Source organism: Carcharhinus amblyrhynchos, chromosome 2 (assembly GCF_965287045.1).
Source record: "Carcharhinus amblyrhynchos chromosome 2, sCarAmb.v2.hapA, whole genome shotgun sequence".
NCBI classification, from domain to species: Eukaryota; Metazoa; Chordata; class Chondrichthyes; order Carcharhiniformes; family Carcharhinidae; genus Carcharhinus; species Carcharhinus amblyrhynchos.
This window is the reverse complement of record NC_137325.1, coordinates 150844791-150862778: the sequence shown is the minus strand read 5'-3', so window position 1 is coordinate 150862778 and position 17988 is coordinate 150844791. Positions and strand designations below refer to the sequence as shown.

The window sequence follows — 17988 nt, the reverse complement described above, 5'->3', positions numbered from 1 at the left end:
GGCAGGGATACTAATCTGAACCATTTCAGACAAATTCTGGATTGAGAGATGAACCATTTTGGACTGAGAGGAGGAGACATTACTTCAAAGGGGGTGAATCTTTGGAATTCTCTCCTGTACGGAGTTGTGGTGTCCATTGTTGACTTTATCTAAGGCTGGGATAACAGATTTCTGGTCTCTGAAGGAACTATGGATCATGGGAAAGTGAGGTTAAAGCCCAAGGCCAGCCATGATCAGCTTTGATGGGCTAAATGTTCTTTGTTTCTGTACCTCTCTCTAGACTCCGTAGCAGTTGCTCGTAGTGTTGAGTGGTGAGTTTGTATTCTTTCTCGATCTGAATCCGGTCATCAGGTCCAAACATGTGTGAGTCTTGACTTTCCCGTAAGAAGTCCTGATAGTGAAGCTCCAGGTTTGGAAGAATTTGCTTATAATCCTCCGGGTTCAAATTCCGAAACTGCAAAATATCATCTATTGTTAGAGCAAAATACAACAGCAAGGACAGGTAGTGAGGGGGTAAAGACTGAGAGGACAGGGACTGAGGGAGCAGGGAGGGAGGGAGCAGGGAGGGAGGGAGCAGGGAGGGAGGGAGCAGGGAGGGAGGGAGGGAGCAGGGACGGAGGGAGCAGGGACGGAGGGAGCAGGGACGGAGGGAGCAGGGACGGAGGGAGCAGGGACGGAGGGAGCAGGGACGGAGGGAGCAGGGACGGAGGGAGCAGGGAGGGAGGGAGCAGGGAGGGAGGGAGCAGGGAGGGAGGGAGCAGGGAGGGAGGGAGCAGGGAGGGAGGGAGCAGGGAGGGAGGGAGCAGGGAGGGAGGGAGGGAGCAGGGAGAGAGGGAGCAGGGAGAGAGGGAGCAGGGAGAGAGGGAGCAGGGAGAGAGGGAGCAGGGAGTGAGGGAGCAGGGAGTGAGGGCGCAGGGAGTGAGGGCGCAGGGAGTGAGGGCGCAGGGAGTGAGGGCGCAGGGAGTGAGGGAGCAAGGAGTGAGGGAGCAAGGAGTGAGGGAGCAAGGAGTGAGGGAGCAAGGAGTGAGGGAGCAAGGAGTGAGGGAGCAAGGAGTGAGGGAGCAAGGAGTGAGGGAGCAGAGAGTGTGAGAATGAGGGAGTGACTGGCGTGTGGCTGAAAGGTAAAGGTAAAGGGGTGCAGGTTTATGTGGGACAAGAAGATTAGGGCATGAGTAGGTGAAGATACATGAGTGAGCGAGAGGATCAGCAAGAGGGTGAGAGTGAAGGGGTGAGAAGTTAAGACATGAGGGTGTGAGGGATGGGAAGCTAATGGGCATGGGATGAGGGGGTGTGGGTGAATGGGTGAGAGATTAGGGTTTGAGGGGGTTGAGTGGATGATGGGGTGAAGAGGTTAAGGGATGAGGGAGTTAAGGAGTGGGGGGTGAACGGGTGAGGGGGATAAAGGGGTGAGAGGTGAGGGGGGTGAGGGGTTAAGGGGTGGGGGGGTAAGGGGTTTAAGGAGTGAGGGGGCGAGGGGGTGAAGGGGTGAGGGAGTGAAGGGGTGAGGGGGTGAAGGGGTGAGGGGGTGAAGGGGTGAGGGGGTGAAGGGGTGAGGGGGTGAAGGGGTGAGGGAGTGAAGGGGTGAGGGGGTGAAGGGGTGAGGGGGTGAGGGGTGAGGGGGTGAGGGGGTGAAGGGGTGAGGGGGTGAAGGGGTGAGGGGGTGAAGGGGTGAGGAGGTGAAGGGGTGAGGGAGTGAAGGGGTGAGGGGGTGAAGGGGTGAGGGGGTGAGGGGGTGGAGGGGTGAGGGGGTGAAGGGGTGAGGGAGTGAAGGGGTGAGGGGGTGAAGGGGTGAGGGGGTGAGGGGGTGGAGGGGTGAGGGGGTGAAGGGGTGAGGGAGTGAAGGGGTGAGGGGGTGAAGGGGTGAGGGGGTGAAGGGGTGAGGGAGTGAAGGGGTGAGGGAGTGAAGGGGTGAGGGAGTGAAGGGGTGAGGGGGTGAAGGGGTGAGGGGGTGAAGGGGTGAAGGGGGTGAAGGGGTGAAGGGGGTGAGTGATGGGAGGGTGAGGGGTGAGCTCCCAGGGTCAGACACAGATCCATGAGCCTCACCGTGAGCAGGTTCCAGGAACGGATGAGTTGTATGTCGCGATTGAGGTACAGCCAGGGGAGAAGGCTCTTCATATCGATGTGTAACTTGTGCCACAAACTCACTACTGTCTGGTAAGTGGTATCCAACCTGAGAGAGAGAGACAGAAAGGCTCAATCCAGCAATCTCACTGACACAGAAGGCAAAGTCAGCGTGAACCCAATGTGATGGTGAAATACAGAACACACTGCCGCGCAGGGCGACGGGGAGGAGGGCGATGGGGGGGGGGAGGGCGATGGGAAGGAGGGCGATGGGGGGCTGGGCGATGGGGACAGGGCGCTGGGGAGAGGGCGACGGGGGGGGAGGGTGACGGAGGGAGGGTGATGGGGGGCTGGTTGATGGGGGGAGGGCAATGGGGTCTGGTTGATGGGGGGAGAGCGATAGGGGCGCTGGGTGATGGGGGGAGGGCAATGGGGTCTGGTTGATGGGGGGAGAGTGATGGGGGCGCTGGGTGATGGGGGGAGGGCAATGGGGTCTGGTTGATGGGGGGAGAGCGATGGGGGCGCTGGGTGATGGGGGGAGGGCAATGGGGTCTGGTTGATGGGGGGAGAGCGATGGGGGCACTGGGTGATGGGGGGACTGGGTGATGGGGGGACTGGGTGATGGGGGGACTGGGTGATGGGGGGAGGGTGCAGGCAGCATCTCCCAACATTTAAGAAGCATGTGGAGAAACATTCAGAAAGCCCAGCCATAGCCAAAGCTTTATAGTGAGCGATGGGAAAGGGGTTAGTACACCCTGCTATTGGGTGGTGCACAGAGACATGATGGCTCAAAGTATCTATTCCTGTGCTCTCAGACTCTCTGGGTGGGATGTTACAACCTCGCTTGTCCCAAAACCATGGAATCCCACCCAAAGTCAACGGATCTTTCCATGGTCCGCTCCTCGACCACTCTGATTCCTGTGGCCGGCGGGATGATAAAATTCTGCTCTGTGAATCCAAACATAGGGATATAATGCTAACTGTACCACTCTGGTCCCCATATTAAAGGAAGGGCATAGTTACCCCGCAGAGAGAGAGAGAGAGAGACTGCAGAGATTTACTGAATGATCCAGAGCAGGAAAATTGCAGCTATGAAGAGAGATTGGATAGGTCAGGGATGTTTTCCTTAGAATTTCTTTAACTCACAATGGCTGAATGGCTACATTATACAAAGAGGCCAATCTATACTTCCATCGTGTGTCTGAGCCCCGAGAGCGTGTGTGCAGCCCCAAAGCCTGTGTGCAGTCCTGCCATTTAATTTTAGTGCCAAGTGAAGAGCTGAGCAATGGTGCACAGGCCTCTTGATAGGATATTCTGTTGCTCTTTAGCCCACTGAGTTGCCATGAGAACAGGAAGGACCCATTTGGTAATCCCCCCTCCCGCTACCTAACAGAGCCCAAGGCCATTCATCTGAGCATGGGCAATAGGTCCACAGGAGGTGAGGAGCGCTGCTAGCCCTCTGATTGTCCAGCACACGTTGGGGAACAGCAGCCCCAGTGGGGGCCAGTTGGGGAAGGTGGGGTCTGTGCGAAGCAGCACAGCAGATTGTGCCCCGTGGATGGGACATCTCACCCTGTGCAGTCACAGGCACTTCCAGTAAAGTCCTTCACAGAGTCAGGGGCTGATAATTACCTGCTCATTGCATCCAAGGCTTCTTTGTTTGGGGGAGGGACGGTGAAGCAGACAGAGGGAACAAGAGCTTCATTTCCTGATGGACCAACAACTTTCCATTTCTTGGGTTGGCTGTTATTCAGCAGGATGTACTCATCACCTTTATTCACCGTGATCTGAGAGGAGCAAAGACAAAAGCCTCAGTGCCAACTGCTGCCATTGGTATACATAAGAATAAAGAACATATGAACTTGGAGCAGGAGTAGGCCATCTGGCCTCTCAAGCCTGCCCCGCCATTCAATGAGATCACGGCTGATCTTTTTGTGGACTCAGCTCCACTTACCCGCCCGATCACCATAACCCTTAATGCCTTTACTGTTCAAAAATTGATCTATCCTTGCCTTAAAAACATTCAATGAGGGAGCCTCAACTGCTTCACTGGGCAGGGAATTCCACAGATTTCTTTCTGTGTTCCTCCTCAACTCAGTCCTAAATCTGCTCCCCCTTATGCCCCCTAGTTCTAGTTTCACCTGCCAGTGGAAACAACTTCCCTGCTTCTATCTTATCTATTACCTTCATGATCTTATATGTTTCTATAAGATCTCCCCTCATTCTTCTGAATTCCAATGAGTATAGCCCCAGTCTACTCAGTCTCTCCTCATAAGCCAACCCTCTCAACTCCGGAATCAACCTAGTGAATCTCCTCTGCACCCCCTCCAGTGCCAGTATATCCTTTCTCAAGTAAGGAGACCAAAACTGTACACAGTACTCCAGGTGTGGCCTCACCAGCACCTTATACAGCTGCAACATAACCTCGCTGTTTTTAAACTCCATCCCTCTAGCAGTAAAGGACAAAATTCCATTTGCCTTCTTAATTACCTGCTGCAACTGCAAACCAACTCCTTGAGATTCCTGCACAAGGACACCCAGGTCCCTCTGCACATCAGCATGCTGCAATTTTTAACCACTTAAATAATATCCATTTTGCTGTTATTCCAACCAAAATGGATGACCTCACATTTACCAACATTGTACTCCATCTGCCAGACCCTCGCCCACACACTTAGACTATCTTGGTAGTGTGGATGAGCAGAGCGATCTTGGTGTCCATGTGAATAGCTCCCTGAAAGTTGGCACCCAGGTTGATAAGGTTGTTAAGAAGGCGTACGGTGTGTTAGCTTTTATTGGGAGAGGGATTGAGTTTCGGAGCCGTGAGGTCATCTTGCAGCTGTACAAAACTCTGGTGCAGCCGCACTTGGAGTATTGCATACAGTTCTGGTCGCCGCATTATAAGAAAGATGTGGAGGCATTGGAAAGAGTGCAGAGGGGTTTTACCAGGATGTTGCATGGTATGGTGGGAAGGTCTTATGAGGAAAGGCTGAGGGACTTGAGGCTGTTTTCATTAGAGAGAAAAAGGTTAAGAGGTGACTTTATAGAGGCATACAAGATTCTCAGAGGATTAGATAGAGTGGACAGTGTGAATCTTTTTCCTCAGATGGAGATGGCTAGCACGAGGGGACATAGCTTTAAATTGAGGGATGACAGGTATCGGACAGATGTCAGAGGTAGGTTCTTTACTCAGAGAGTAGTAAGAGCGTGGAATACCCTGCCTGCAACAGTAGTGGATTCGCCAACATTAAGGGCATTTAAATGGTCATTGGATAAACATATGGATGATATTGGAATAGTGTAGGTTAGATGGGCTATTACAGAAGTTAGATGGATGCTATAGAAGTTAAGCTAACTGGCCTTTGGTTACCTGCCTTTTGTCGACCTTTTTTAAACAGTGGCGGCACATTTGCTGCTGTCCAATCAGCAGGAACCACCCCGGAGTCCAGCGAATTTTAGTAAATTTTGGTATGAAGAAACAGCACGCGCTCACTCCCAACAGCACCCATCCACCTGCTCTCAGCAGCACCCACCCTTCAGCTTCCAATGGCACCCATCTGATTGCCTGCTCCACACAGCACCCGCTTCCAACTTTAGTTTTCCAAAATGTTTGCCGTAACTGTAAACTAGCCTTTTGAGATCATGCACCAGGATACACAGATCCCTCTGCACCTCCAAGTTCTAAATTCTCTCACCATTTAGATAAACATAATTTAAATGAGTTGTAAAATGGTGAGGTCCCAGCACTGATCCTTTTCTTGAAAACAAAAACATCCTGCCAACTGGAACACAATATTGATGCCAACTCTGTTTCCTGGTAGCTGGATAATTTTTTATCCATGCCAATATGTCACCCCCATACCATGAACTTTTTTTTCCCATTATAGCCTTTGATGTGCCACATTATCAAAATGCTTTCAGGGAAGCTAAGTACTGTACATTTTTTCCCACCGATTCTCCTTTATCCACAGCACACGTTACTCCTTTAAAGAACTCCAATCAGTTGGTGAAACATGATTTCCCTTTCACAAAACCATGTCAGCTTCACCTGGTTATCTTGAATTTTCCACGTGCCCTGTTGTAACATCTTGGATATCGGCTTCTATTTTCCCACTGACAGATGTTAGACTAGCTGGCCTGCAATTTCTCACATTCTGTCTCTCTCCCTTCTTGAATAAAGGAGTTACATATGTACCTTCCAATCTAATGGATCCTTGCCTGAATCTCAGGACATTTGGAAAATTAAAACCAATGCATTAACAATCACATTCGATACTTCCTTCACCTTAGGTGAAGTGCCTCCAGGCCTGGGCATCATCAGCCCACAGACCCACCAATTTGTTCAATACCACTTCCTTAGTCATTGCAAATTTCCTGTGTTCCTCCTTCCCATACACTTCCTAACTTACAGCTATTTCTGGAATGTTACTAGTATCCTCTATAATGAAGACTGATGCTAAATCTTGCTCAGTCTTTCAATATTGCATTCCATCTCTCTCTCTCTCCATCTCTCTCTCTCCATCATTCTGTCTATGTCTCTCTATCTGTCTCCCTATTTCTCTCTTTACTTCTCCCTCTTCTGCGCTCCACCTCTCTCATCCTTGCTTTCTTGCTACCCTCCCCGATCTCTGTTACCTCCATCTGTTTGTAGTCACACACAGCTTCGACCATGAGATTGGCCTTCAGTGGGTGAGCAGGATTGCGAGGTTTTAGTTGCACAATCGTCTTCGCTCTCTTGCTGAGGCCAGTCAGGTGTGATTTATAATCAGAAAGCTGTTCCTTTTCTTCCTGAAAACCAGAGGAAACACAAGTTGTTAGAGTGGGGGAAGGGTCAGGGGTTAGGGAGCCAAGGGATAGGTATTGGAGTCAGGGAAGTACAGGGAGGTTGGAGGTATTGGGGTTGGTATATTGACTCCAGGAGTCGCTGTAAAGGAACTGTGCTTTATTGCACTACATGAAAATAAACAATAACCACATGTCTATGGTGAACACAACTGGTCCCAATTGGGACTAAAGGTTAAAGGACCCTCTCAGGGTCTTGCTTTATACAGGGTGCAGTATACCAGTTCCACCTGGTTGGCCAATTATCAATCACCAGGGAGCTTGTATTCAACGAGCCCAAAGGGAGGTTAATTAGTGATCCCCTGCAAGTCATGGGGGTTATCACAGTCGGGGGGGTGGGGGGGGATGTCGAGGTCAGAGGGGGTGTCGGGGGGGTAGGGGCAAGATCAGGGTGTGTCAGGGTCAGGGGGTGTTGAGGTCAGGAGGTGTCTGGGCTGGGATTGTCAGGGTGTCAGGGTTGAGGGGGTGTCGGGGTCGGGGATGGCATGGTCAGGGGTTGTCGGGTCGGGGTGTCGGGGTTAGGGAGAATGTCAGGGTCGGGGGGAAGTCGGGGTTGGGGGTAAGTCGGGGTCAGGGAGTTTCGGGGTCTGGGAGGTCTCGGGGTCAGGGTTGGGAGAGTCAGGGTTGTGGGGGTTGGGGAGTGTCAGGGTTGGGGGCAGGTCGGAGGGGTCAGGGGTCAGAGCTGACGCAGGGTGGGGCAATCACGTGGTCAGTTGGCACCTACTATAGAATCTTGTAGTAAATCCTCGAGGCGTGTCACAGTGATTGAACGATCACATGAATATTTCTTCTTCATCGAATCTTGTAGCTTCTTGAGGAAGTTCTCAGAATCTTTCACATCAGAGAAATACTGAACAGAGAGATTCAAGTGTTAGTACAGAAAAATCCAGCCAACAATCCACAATAACTGGGACCATCATCCCGGTACCTAGGAAAACCCCAGCACTGTGCCTTAATGACTATCAGCCGGTGGCTCTGACATCCTTCATTATGAAGTGTTTCAATAGGTTTGTCATGGCACAAATCAATTCCAGCCTCCCGGACTACCTGGATCCACTACAGTTTGCCGACCACCGCAACAGGTCCACAGCAGACACCATTTCTCTGGCCCTGTACTCAACCCTGGAACACCTAGATAACAAGGACACCTATGTCAGACTCCTGCTTATTGACTACAGCTCAGCTCCAAACTCAAGACATCACTATTTTCAACCTTCACCAGAGGGGAACAAGACCAAATTTTTCAATAACAAATACCAATGACAAGATATAGGGATATGCTATAAAGGATTAGCAGAAGTCAGTTTTTCTTCGAATGCGAAAGGGTGAAAAGCCAGAATTTAATTGATGAGTATGTATGCAAATGAAGGATTAGACAAAATTGCTTGTTTCTGATTTGTTGTTTTGTTGTTTTTTTGCAACATCACCGTGGGCGGCACGGTAGCACAGTGGTTAGCACTGCTGCTTCACAGCTCCAGGGACGTGGGTTCGATTCCCGGCTCGGGTCACTGTCTGTGTGGAGTTTGCACATTCTCCTCATGTCTGCGTGGGTTTCCTCTGGGTGCTCCGGTTTCCTCCCACAGTTCAAAGACGTGCGGATCAGGTTGATTGGCCATGCTAAAATTGCCCCTTAGTGTCCTGAGATGTGTAGGTTAGAGAGATTAGTAGTTAAATGTGCAGGGATATGGGGTAGGGCCTGGGTGGGATTGTAGTCGGTGCAGACTCGATGGACTGAATGGCCTCTTTCTGCACTGTAGGATTCTATGAGAACCATTTGCAGGTCATTAAAGGCCTCTCACTGGATATGCAAGATACCTAGCGCTGTTTAAACTCAAGTCGACTAAGAGTGCCTAAGGTTGTTGGTACCCAGGATCTCTGACACTTTGATACTTCCTTGCCAAATTACTCCTTCCAAAGTGCATCACCTCACACTTTTCAGGGTTAAATTCCATCTACCACTTATCCACTTACCACTTGTGCATCGAGTCAGAAGAGATAGGTGAGGCGTTGAATGAATACTTTCCTTCAGTGTTTACTAAGGAGAGGGGCCATGTTTTTGAGGATGAGTGCGTGATACAGGCTGATAGGATGGAAGAGGTAGGTGTTCCAAGGGAAGATGTATTCGAATTTTGCAAAACCTGAGGGTGGATAAGTCCCGTGGGCCTGATGGGATAAATCCTAGGATACTTTGGGAGGCAAGGGATGAGATTGCAGAACCTTTAGCTTTGATATTTGGGTCCTCACTGTCCATGGGGATTGTAAAAAGTCTGACAACACCAGGTTTTAGTCCAACCGATTTATTTGATAATAGACTCACAAGTCTATTATCTATTATCAAATATTATCTAGTCCATTATCAAATAAATTGGTTGGACTAAAACCTGGTGTTGTCAGACTTTTTACTGTGTTTACGCCAGTCCAACGCCGGCATACCCACATCATGGGGATTGTGCCAGAGGGCTGGAGAGCGGTGAATGTTGTTCCTCTCTTCAAGAAAGGAAATAGGAATGACCCTGGTAATTATAGGCCAGTTAGTCTTACTTCGGTGGTCAGTAAGTTAATGGAAAGGGTCCTGAGAGGTAAGATTTATGACCATTTGGAAAGATGCAGTTTAATCCAGGATAGTCAGCACGGTTTCGTGAGGGGTAAGTCCTGCCTCACAAATTTGACTGAATTCTTTGAGGAGGTAACTAAGTGTGTGGACGAAGGTAGAGCAGTTGACGCCGTATACATGGATTTTAATAAGGTGTTTGATAAGGTTCCCCATGGTAGGCTCATGAAGAAAGTAAGGAGGTGTGGGATAGGGGAAAATTTTCAGACTGGAGGCCAGTTACCAGCGGTGTACCACAGGGATCAGTGCTGGGTCCTCTGCTGTTTGTGATTTTTATCAATGACTTGGAAGAGGGGGCTGACGGGTGGGTTAGTAAATTTGCTGATGACACCAAGATTGGTGTAGTGGATGAGGTGGAGGACTCTTGTAGGCTGCAAAGAGACATTGATAGGATGCAGAGCTGGGCCGAAAAGTGACAGATGAAGTTTAACCCTGATAAGTGCGACGTGATTCATTTTGGTAGGACAAACTTGAATGCAGATTACAGGGTCAACGGCAGGGTTCTGAGGAGTGTGGAGGAACAGAAAGATCTTGGGATTCATATCCACAGATCTCTGAAGGTTGCCACTCAAGTGGATAGAGACGTGAAGGTTTATAGTGTGTTAGCGTTTATTAACAGGGTGTTTGAGTTTTAAGAGCCATGGGGTTATGCTGCAACTATATGTTGGTGAAGCCACATTTGGAATATTGTGTTCAGTTCTGGTCACCTCACTATAAGAAGGATGTGGAAGCATTGGAGTGAGTGCAGAGGAGATTTACCAGGATGCTGGTTTGGAGGGTAGGTCTTATGAGGAAAGGTTGAGCGAGCTGGGGCTTTTCTCTTTGGAGCAGAGGAAGATAAGAGGTGATGTAATTGAGGTTTATAAGATGATGAGGGGGATTGATAGAGTGGACACGCAGAGACTACCACTTTGGTAGGAATAATGGTAGGAAGGATTATTACTTAAGTGGAGAAAAACTGCAGCAGGCGACGGTGCAGAGGGACCTCGGGGTCCTTGTGCATGAGTCGCAAAAACCCAGCCTGCAGGTGCAGCAGGTGGTCAGGAAGGCGAATGGGATGCTGGCCTTCATCGCGAGGGGGATTGAATATAAAAGTAGGGAGGTCTTGCTGCAACTGTACAGGGCACTGGTGAGGCCGCAGCTGGAGTACTGTGTGCAGTTTTGGTCGCCGCACTTACGCAAGGATATTTTGGTCTTGGAGGGAGTGCAGAGGAGGTTCACTAGGCTGATACCGGAGTTGAGGGGGTTGAGCTATGAGGAGAGGCTGAATAAACTAGGCTTGTACTCGTTAGAGTTTAGAAGAATGAGGGGAGATCTCATTGAGACGTATAAGATGATGAAAGGGATGGATAGGATAGAGGTGGAGAGACTCTTCCCGCTCAGAAAGGACAGTAGGACTAGGGGGCACAGCCTGAAGATAAAGGGGGGGCGGCTTAGAACGGAGTTGAGGAGGAACTTCTTCACTCAAAGGGTGGTGAACATCTGAAATTCTCTGCCCGTTGAAGTGGTGGAGGCTGCCTCGCTAAATATATTTAAGACGCAGGTTGATAGGTTTTTGATAGACAAGGGGATTAAAGGTTATGGGGAGAGGGCGGGAATGTGGAACTGAGACACGACAGATCAGCCATGATCTTATTGAATGGCGGGACAGGCTCGAAGGGCTAGATGGCCTACTCCTGCTCCTTTTTCTTATGTTCTTATGTTTATGTTTACTCAGAGAGTAGTTGGGGTGTGGAATAGACTGCCGGCTGTGATAGTGGAGTCAGACACTTTAGGAACTTTCAAGCAGTTATTGGATAGGCACATAAGAACATAAGAAATAGGAGCAGGAGTAGGCCATCTAGCCCTTCGAGCCTGCCCCGCCATTCAATAAGATCATGGCTGATCTGTCGCTGCTCAGTTCCACATTCCCACCCTCTCCCCATAACCCTTAATCCCCTCTCTTACCAAAAACCCATCAACCCGCGTCTTAAAAACATTTAGCGAGGCAGCCTCCACCACTTCAACGGGCAGAGAATTCCAGAGATTCACCACCCTTTGAGTGAAGAAGTTCCTCCTCAACTCCGTTCTAAACCGGCCCCCCTTTATCTTGAGGCTGTGCCCCCTAGTCGTACTGTCCTTTCTGAGCGGGAAGAGTCTCTCCACCTCTATCCTATCCATCCCATTCATCATCTTATACGTCTCAATGAGATCTCCCCTCATTCTTCTAAACTCTAACGAGTACAAGCCTCGTTTATTCAGCCTCTCCTCATAGCTCAACCCCCTCAACTCCGGTATCAGCCTAGTAAACCTCCTCTGCACTCCCTCCAAGGCCAAAATATCCTTGCGCAGGTGCGGCGCCCAAAACTGCACACAGTACTCTAGCTGCGGCCTCACCAATGCCCTATACAGCCGCAGCAAGACCTCCCTACTTTTATATTCAATCCCCCCTCGCTATGAAGGCCAGCATCCCATTCGCCTTCCTGACCACCTGCTGCACCTGCAAGCTGGGTTTTTGCGACTCATGCACAAGGACCCCGAGGTCCCTCTGCACCGTCGCCTGCTGCAGTTTTTCTCCACGTAAGTAATAATCCTTCCTACCATTATTCCTACCAAAGTGGACCACCTCACACTTGCCAACATTAAATTCCATTTGCCAGTTCCTGGCCCATTCGCCCAGCCTATCTAGATCCTTCTGCAGACTCTCCACACCCTCCGCACAATTTGCCTTTCCACCAATCTTGGTGTCATCAGCAAATTTTGACACCATACACTCAGTTCCCTCCTCCAGATCATCTATATAAATGGTAAATAGCTGAGGCCCCAGCACTGACTCCTGGGGCACTCCACTAGTCACCAACCGCCAATCCAAATAGCACCCATTGACCCCCACTCTCTGCCTCCTATTTGACAACCAGTCCTCTATCCACGCTAACACCCTACCCCCAACTCCATGTCCCCTGACCTTCTGCAATAACCTCTTGTGAGGTACTTTGTCAAACGCCTTCTGAAAATCAAGAAAGACCACATCCACCGGCTCTCCTCTATCCATCGCCCTAGACACATCCTCATAGAACTCCAGTAAATTTGTCAGACACGACTTCCCCTTAACGAAACCGTGCTGCGTCTGCTCTATCAAGCAGTTCCTCTCAAGATGCCTCGCTATTTCCTCCTTGATGACGGATTCTAACATTTTACCTACAACAGACGTTAAATTAACTGGCCTATAATTCCCCGCCTTTTGCCTGGCACCCTTCTTAAACAACGGCGTAACATTAGCCACTTTCGAATCTTCCGGCACTTCCCTGGAATCCAGCGACGTCTGGAAAATAACCACCAAGGCATCCACTATCACCTCCGCCATTTCTTTCAGAACCCTCGGATGGGAGTGGGATAGCTTGATCTTGGGTTTTTACATAGCTTGGCACAACATTGAAGGCTGAAGGGCCTGTATGTACTGTGCTGTAATGTTCTATGTTTCTATCTTTTCTATCCACCCGTTTGACCATCTCGGTAGGTTCTTTACCCAGAGGGTGGTGAGGGATTGGAATGCCCTGCCTGCTGCAGTTGTAGATGCGCCTAGTTTGGGGGCGTTTAAGAGATCCGTGGATAGGTTTATGGATGGAAAGGGATTGGTATAGGTTAGAGGGTCATTGCTTTTTTAATTGGTCGGCGCAACATCGTGGGCCGAAGGGCCTGTTCTGTGCTGTAATGTTCTATGTTCTATATCTTCCTGTAGCCCAAGACACTGAACCTCACTGTTAACCACCGGCCAATCTTTGTGTCATTGGCAAGCTTACTGATCCTACCCCCCACATAGTCATCTGTGTCATTTATATAAATGACGAACATTAGGGGGCCCAGCACGGATCCCTGTGGTACGTCATTGGTCATGGGCCTCCAGTCACTAAAGCAATTGTCTGTCATCACCCTCTGTCTCCTACCGCTAAGCCAATTGTAAATCCACCTTGTCAGATCACCCTGTATCCCATGTGCATTAGCCTTCTTAATAAGAATCCCATGTGGGACTCTGTCAAAGGCTTTGCTGAAAACTACATCAACCGCACTACCCTCATTCATACACTTGGTTACATATTCAAAAACCTCAATCAGATTTATCAATGGATTTGTCATTCAGAGAGCCGAGGTAAAGCTCTGGGGACCGAGTTTCAAACACAACGATGGCAGATAGTGAAATCTGATTTCAATTCAATTAAAAGTCTACTGATAACCACAAAACCTTTATCGATTATTATAAGAACCCAACTGATTCACTACTATCCTTTAGGGAAGGAAATCTGCTGTCCTTACCTGGTCTGGCCTACATATGATTCCAGAGCCACAGCAATGTGGTTGACTCAGAAATGCCCTCAGGGACGGGTAATAAATGCTGGCCCAGCCACTGACACCCACATCCATGGCCGAATATATAACTCACTTACACACTTACATAAATCTCACAGGATCTGGCATGGTGGCACAGTGGGTTAGCCCTGCTGCCTCACAGCGCCAGGGACCCTGGTTTGATTCCCAGCTTGGGTCACTGACTGTGTGGAGTTTACACAATAAAAAGTCTGACAACACCAGGTTTAAGTCCAACCAATTTATGATAGTAAACTCACTAGCTTTCAAGGTTACCCCTTCGCACATTCTCCTCGTGTCTGCATGAGGTTTCCAACGGCTGCTCCGGTTTCCCCACCCATAATCCAAAGACATGCTTGTTAGGTGCATTGGCCGTGCTAAATTCTGCCTCAGTGTACCCGAACAGGCACCAGAGTGTGGCGACTAGGGGATTTTCACAGTAACTTCATGGCACTATTAACGTAAGCCTATTTGTAACTAATCGATAAATAAATAAACAATTGGATATAAAATTGGCTTGATGGCATAGGACAGAGTGTGGTTGTCTAGTTATTTTTCAATCCGGAGGCCTGTGACCCCCTGCTGTGCCTCAGGGATTGGTTACATGGGTAAAATGGGTAAATACATAGAACATAGAACATTACAGCGCAGAACAGGCCCTTCGGCCCACGATGTTGCGCCGACCAGTTACAAAACAATGACCCACTAATCTAAACCAATCCCTTTTCGTCCATAAACCTATCCACGGATCTCTTAAACGCCCCAAACTAGGTGCATTTACAACTGCAGCAGGCAGGGCATTCCAATCCCTCACCACCCTCTGGGTAAAGAACCTACCCCTGACATCCGTCCTATAACTACCACCCCTTAATTTAAAGCTATGCCCCCTCGTGCTAGCTTTCTCCATCCGAGGAAAAAGGCTATCACTATCCACCCTATCTAAACCTCTAATCATCTTATGTGTTTCAATAAGATCCCCTCTTAGCCGCCTTCTTTCCAGCGAAAACAACCCCAAATCCCTCAGTCTCTCCTCATAGGACCTCCCCTCCATACCAGGCAACATCCTGGTAAACCTCCTCTGCACCCTCTCCAAAGCCTCCACATCCTTCCTGTAATGTGGGGACCAGAACTGCACACAATACTCCAAGTGCGGCCGCACCAGAGTTGTGTACAGTTGCAACATGACGCTGCAACTCCTAAATTCAATCCCCCTACCAATAAACGCCAAGACACCGTATGCCTTCTTAACAACCTTATCTACTTGATTCCCAACTTTCAGGGATCTATGTACACATACACCTAGATCCCTCTGTTCATCCACACTATTCAAAGTCCTCCCGTTAGCCCTATACTCAACACATCTGTTATTCCTACCAAAGTGAATTACCTCACACTTCTCCGCATTAAACTCCATCCGCCACCTCTCGGCCCAGCTCTGCAACCTGTCTAAGTCTCCCTGCAAACTGTGACACCCTTCCTCACAATCTACCACACCTCCGACTTAGGTGTCATCAGCAAATTTACTAATCCACCCAACTATACCCTCATCCAGATCATTAATAAAAATTACAAACAGCAGTGGCCCCAAAACAGATCCCTGAGGCACACCACTCGTAACCGAACTCCATGACGAATATTTACCATCAACCACCACCCTCTGCAGAGGGTTACAGGCCAAATGTGGACAATTAGAATGAGCTCAGTTATCAAAACTGGGTGGCATGGACAAGTTTAGAGCGGAGTTGAGGAGGAACTTCTTCACTCAATGGGTGGTGAATCTCTGGAATTCTCTGCCCGTTGAAGTGGTGGAGGCTGCCTCACTCAATATTTTTAAGACGCGGGTTGATGGGTTTTTGATAAGAGAGGGGATTAGGGGTTATGGGGAGAGGGCAGGAATGTGGAACTGAGCCACGACAGATCAGTCGTGATCTTACTGAATGGCGGGGCAGGCTCGAGGGGCTAGATGGCCTACTCCTGCTCCTATTTCTTATGTTCTTCCCCAGTGTAATGTTCCAACAATGTGAGTGGTTGTGGGTTTTAAACAATAAGAAAAACATGTGGTTTGCATGTGTAGATTCAACAAGAGGTTTCTTGTGGAAGCTGCTGACTGTGGGCGCTCTGACAGTACCTGGAAATAGGCTGTGTTCACCTTCAGATGAGCCTCAATGCAACAGCACAACTGCAGGATCCAACTCCACTGTGTCTGCAGAGCAGCCATGAAGGCCTGGGAAAGTGAAAAAGACACCATGAGAAAGGAGAGAGAGTGAGACTGTGTGTGAGAGAGACAGGGAGTGAGGGTGTGTGTGTGAGAAAGAGAGTGAGGGAGTGAGGGTGTGTGTGAGAGAGAGAGAAAGAGAGCGAGGGTATGTGTATGAGAGAGAGAGGGAGTGAGGGTGTGTGTGAGAGAGAGAGAAAGAGAGCGAGGGTATGTGTATGAGAGAGAGAGGGAGTGAGGGTGTGTGTGAGAGAGGAGGTAGTGTGGCTGTGTGTGTGAGAGAGAGAGAGAGAGGGAGGGTGTGTGTGAGAGAGGGAGGGAATGAGGATGTGTGAGAGAGAGGGAGGGAATGAGGATGTGTGTGAGAGAGGGAGTGAGGATGTGTGTGAGTGAGACAGAGGGAGTGAGGGTGTGTGTGTGACAGAAAGAGAGACAGTGAGGGTGTGTGTGTGAAAGAGAGAGAGGGAGAGGGAAAGGAAGTGAGGGTGTCTGTGAGAGGGAGGGGGAGTGAGGGTGTGTGTGTGAGAGGAAGGGAGTGAGGGTGTGTGAGGGGGGAGTGAGGGTGTGTGAGGAAGGGGGAGAGGGAGTGGGGGTTTGTGAGAGAGAGGGGGAGTGAGGGTGTGTGTGAGAGAGAGAGGGAGTGAAGGTGGGTGTGAGAGAGAGAGAGGGAGTGAAGGTGGGTGTGAGAGAGGGGGAGTGAGGGTGTGTGTGAGAGGGAGGGGGAGTGAGGGTGTGTGAGGGAGGGGGAGAGAGAGTGAGGGTGTGTGGGAGCGAGGGGGAGTGAGGGTGTGTGAGAGAGAGAAAGAGGGAGTGAGGATGTGTGTGAGAGAGAGGGAGTGAGGGTGTGTGTGAGAGGGGGTGATGGTGCGTGAGAGAGGGGGAGTGAGGGTTTGTGAGAGGGGGAGGGGGAGTGAGGGTGTGTGAGGGAGGGAGTGAGGGTGTGTGAGGGAGGGGGAGAGGGAGTGAGGGTGTGTGGGAGCGAGGGGGAGTGAGGGTGTGTGTGAGAGGGGGTGATGGTGCGTGAGAGAGGGGGAGTGAGGGTGTGTGAGAGGGGGAGTGAGGGTGTGTGAGAGGGGGAGTGAGGGTGTGTGAGAGGGGGAGTGAGGGTGTGTGAGAGGGGGAGTGAGGGTGTGTGAGAGAGAGAGAGGAAGGGAGTGAGCGTGTGTGGGGATGGAGAGAAACAGATGGAGGGGTGGTGCAAAGTAGGGGAAGAGAGAGAAAATAAAAGAGAGGGATAGACAGCTGATGGGGGCAAAGGATAGAGAGAAAGACCGAGGGAGAGACAGACAGAGGGATAGAGAGAGAGAGAGAGTGACACAGGCAGACAGAGGGTGGGGGAGAGAGATCGAGAGAGAGTTAGAGACAGACACAGAGTGAGAGAGTGTGGGTGTGAGTGAGAGGTGGGGTTGGGCCAGTGTGAATGTGTGATCAGTCGGTGTGTTGTTACCTCGATGGTCTGTTTGGCTGGGTGTGCGTCACGGAGCAGTTTGTCTCCCGTGTTCTGGATGCTGTTCACCTTCTTCTCCTTTAGTTCCAGTTCCTTCATCAGCCCCTGACAGAGACAGAGAGATCAAACACATTCACTGTGATTACCCCCCACCATCTCACCAAGACCCGCCCCCTCCGAGAACACCACCGGCCTCATCGAGACTCCCCCCCTTCTCCGAAACCCCTCCTGCCCCCCCCCCGCTCCTCGTTTGAGGCTCTGTTTCCTGGAGTTGCACGGGTTAGCAGTTTCAGTTTCTGAATCTCTTACCGAATATGTATCTTTCTTAGCTGCCATATTGGTGTTCCTCTCGCTCCAATCGTAACTCACTTCCTCCTCTTCCTTATCATTCAACCACATTAACTCCTTTGTCGCCATGGAAACAAAAGTGTTCAAACTTTCCAAGTTACGGAGACGGGACTTGGAGGAATT

General features: G+C 50.0%; 1 protein-coding gene across 1 annotated transcript in view; it reads right to left on the bottom strand.

Moving 5' to 3' along the window:
* LOC145359628 (plectin-like) overlaps window positions 1-17988 on the bottom strand; it is a 128586-nt gene that overhangs the window by 79739 nt on the left and 30859 nt on the right. The window contains exons 11-18 of the mRNA XM_080214330.1: window positions 17827-17988; window positions 17518-17622; window positions 15984-16079; window positions 7628-7753; window positions 6697-6849; window positions 3694-3848; window positions 2044-2170; window positions 271-454 (exon numbers count right to left, since the gene is read on the bottom strand). Of these exons, the coding sequence (XP_080070456.1) occupies window positions 271-454; window positions 2044-2170; window positions 3694-3848; window positions 6697-6849; window positions 7628-7753; window positions 15984-16079; window positions 17518-17622; window positions 17827-17988 (1108 nt within the window). The remainder of the gene's footprint in view (window positions 1-270; window positions 455-2043; window positions 2171-3693; window positions 3849-6696; window positions 6850-7627; window positions 7754-15983; window positions 16080-17517; window positions 17623-17826) is intronic.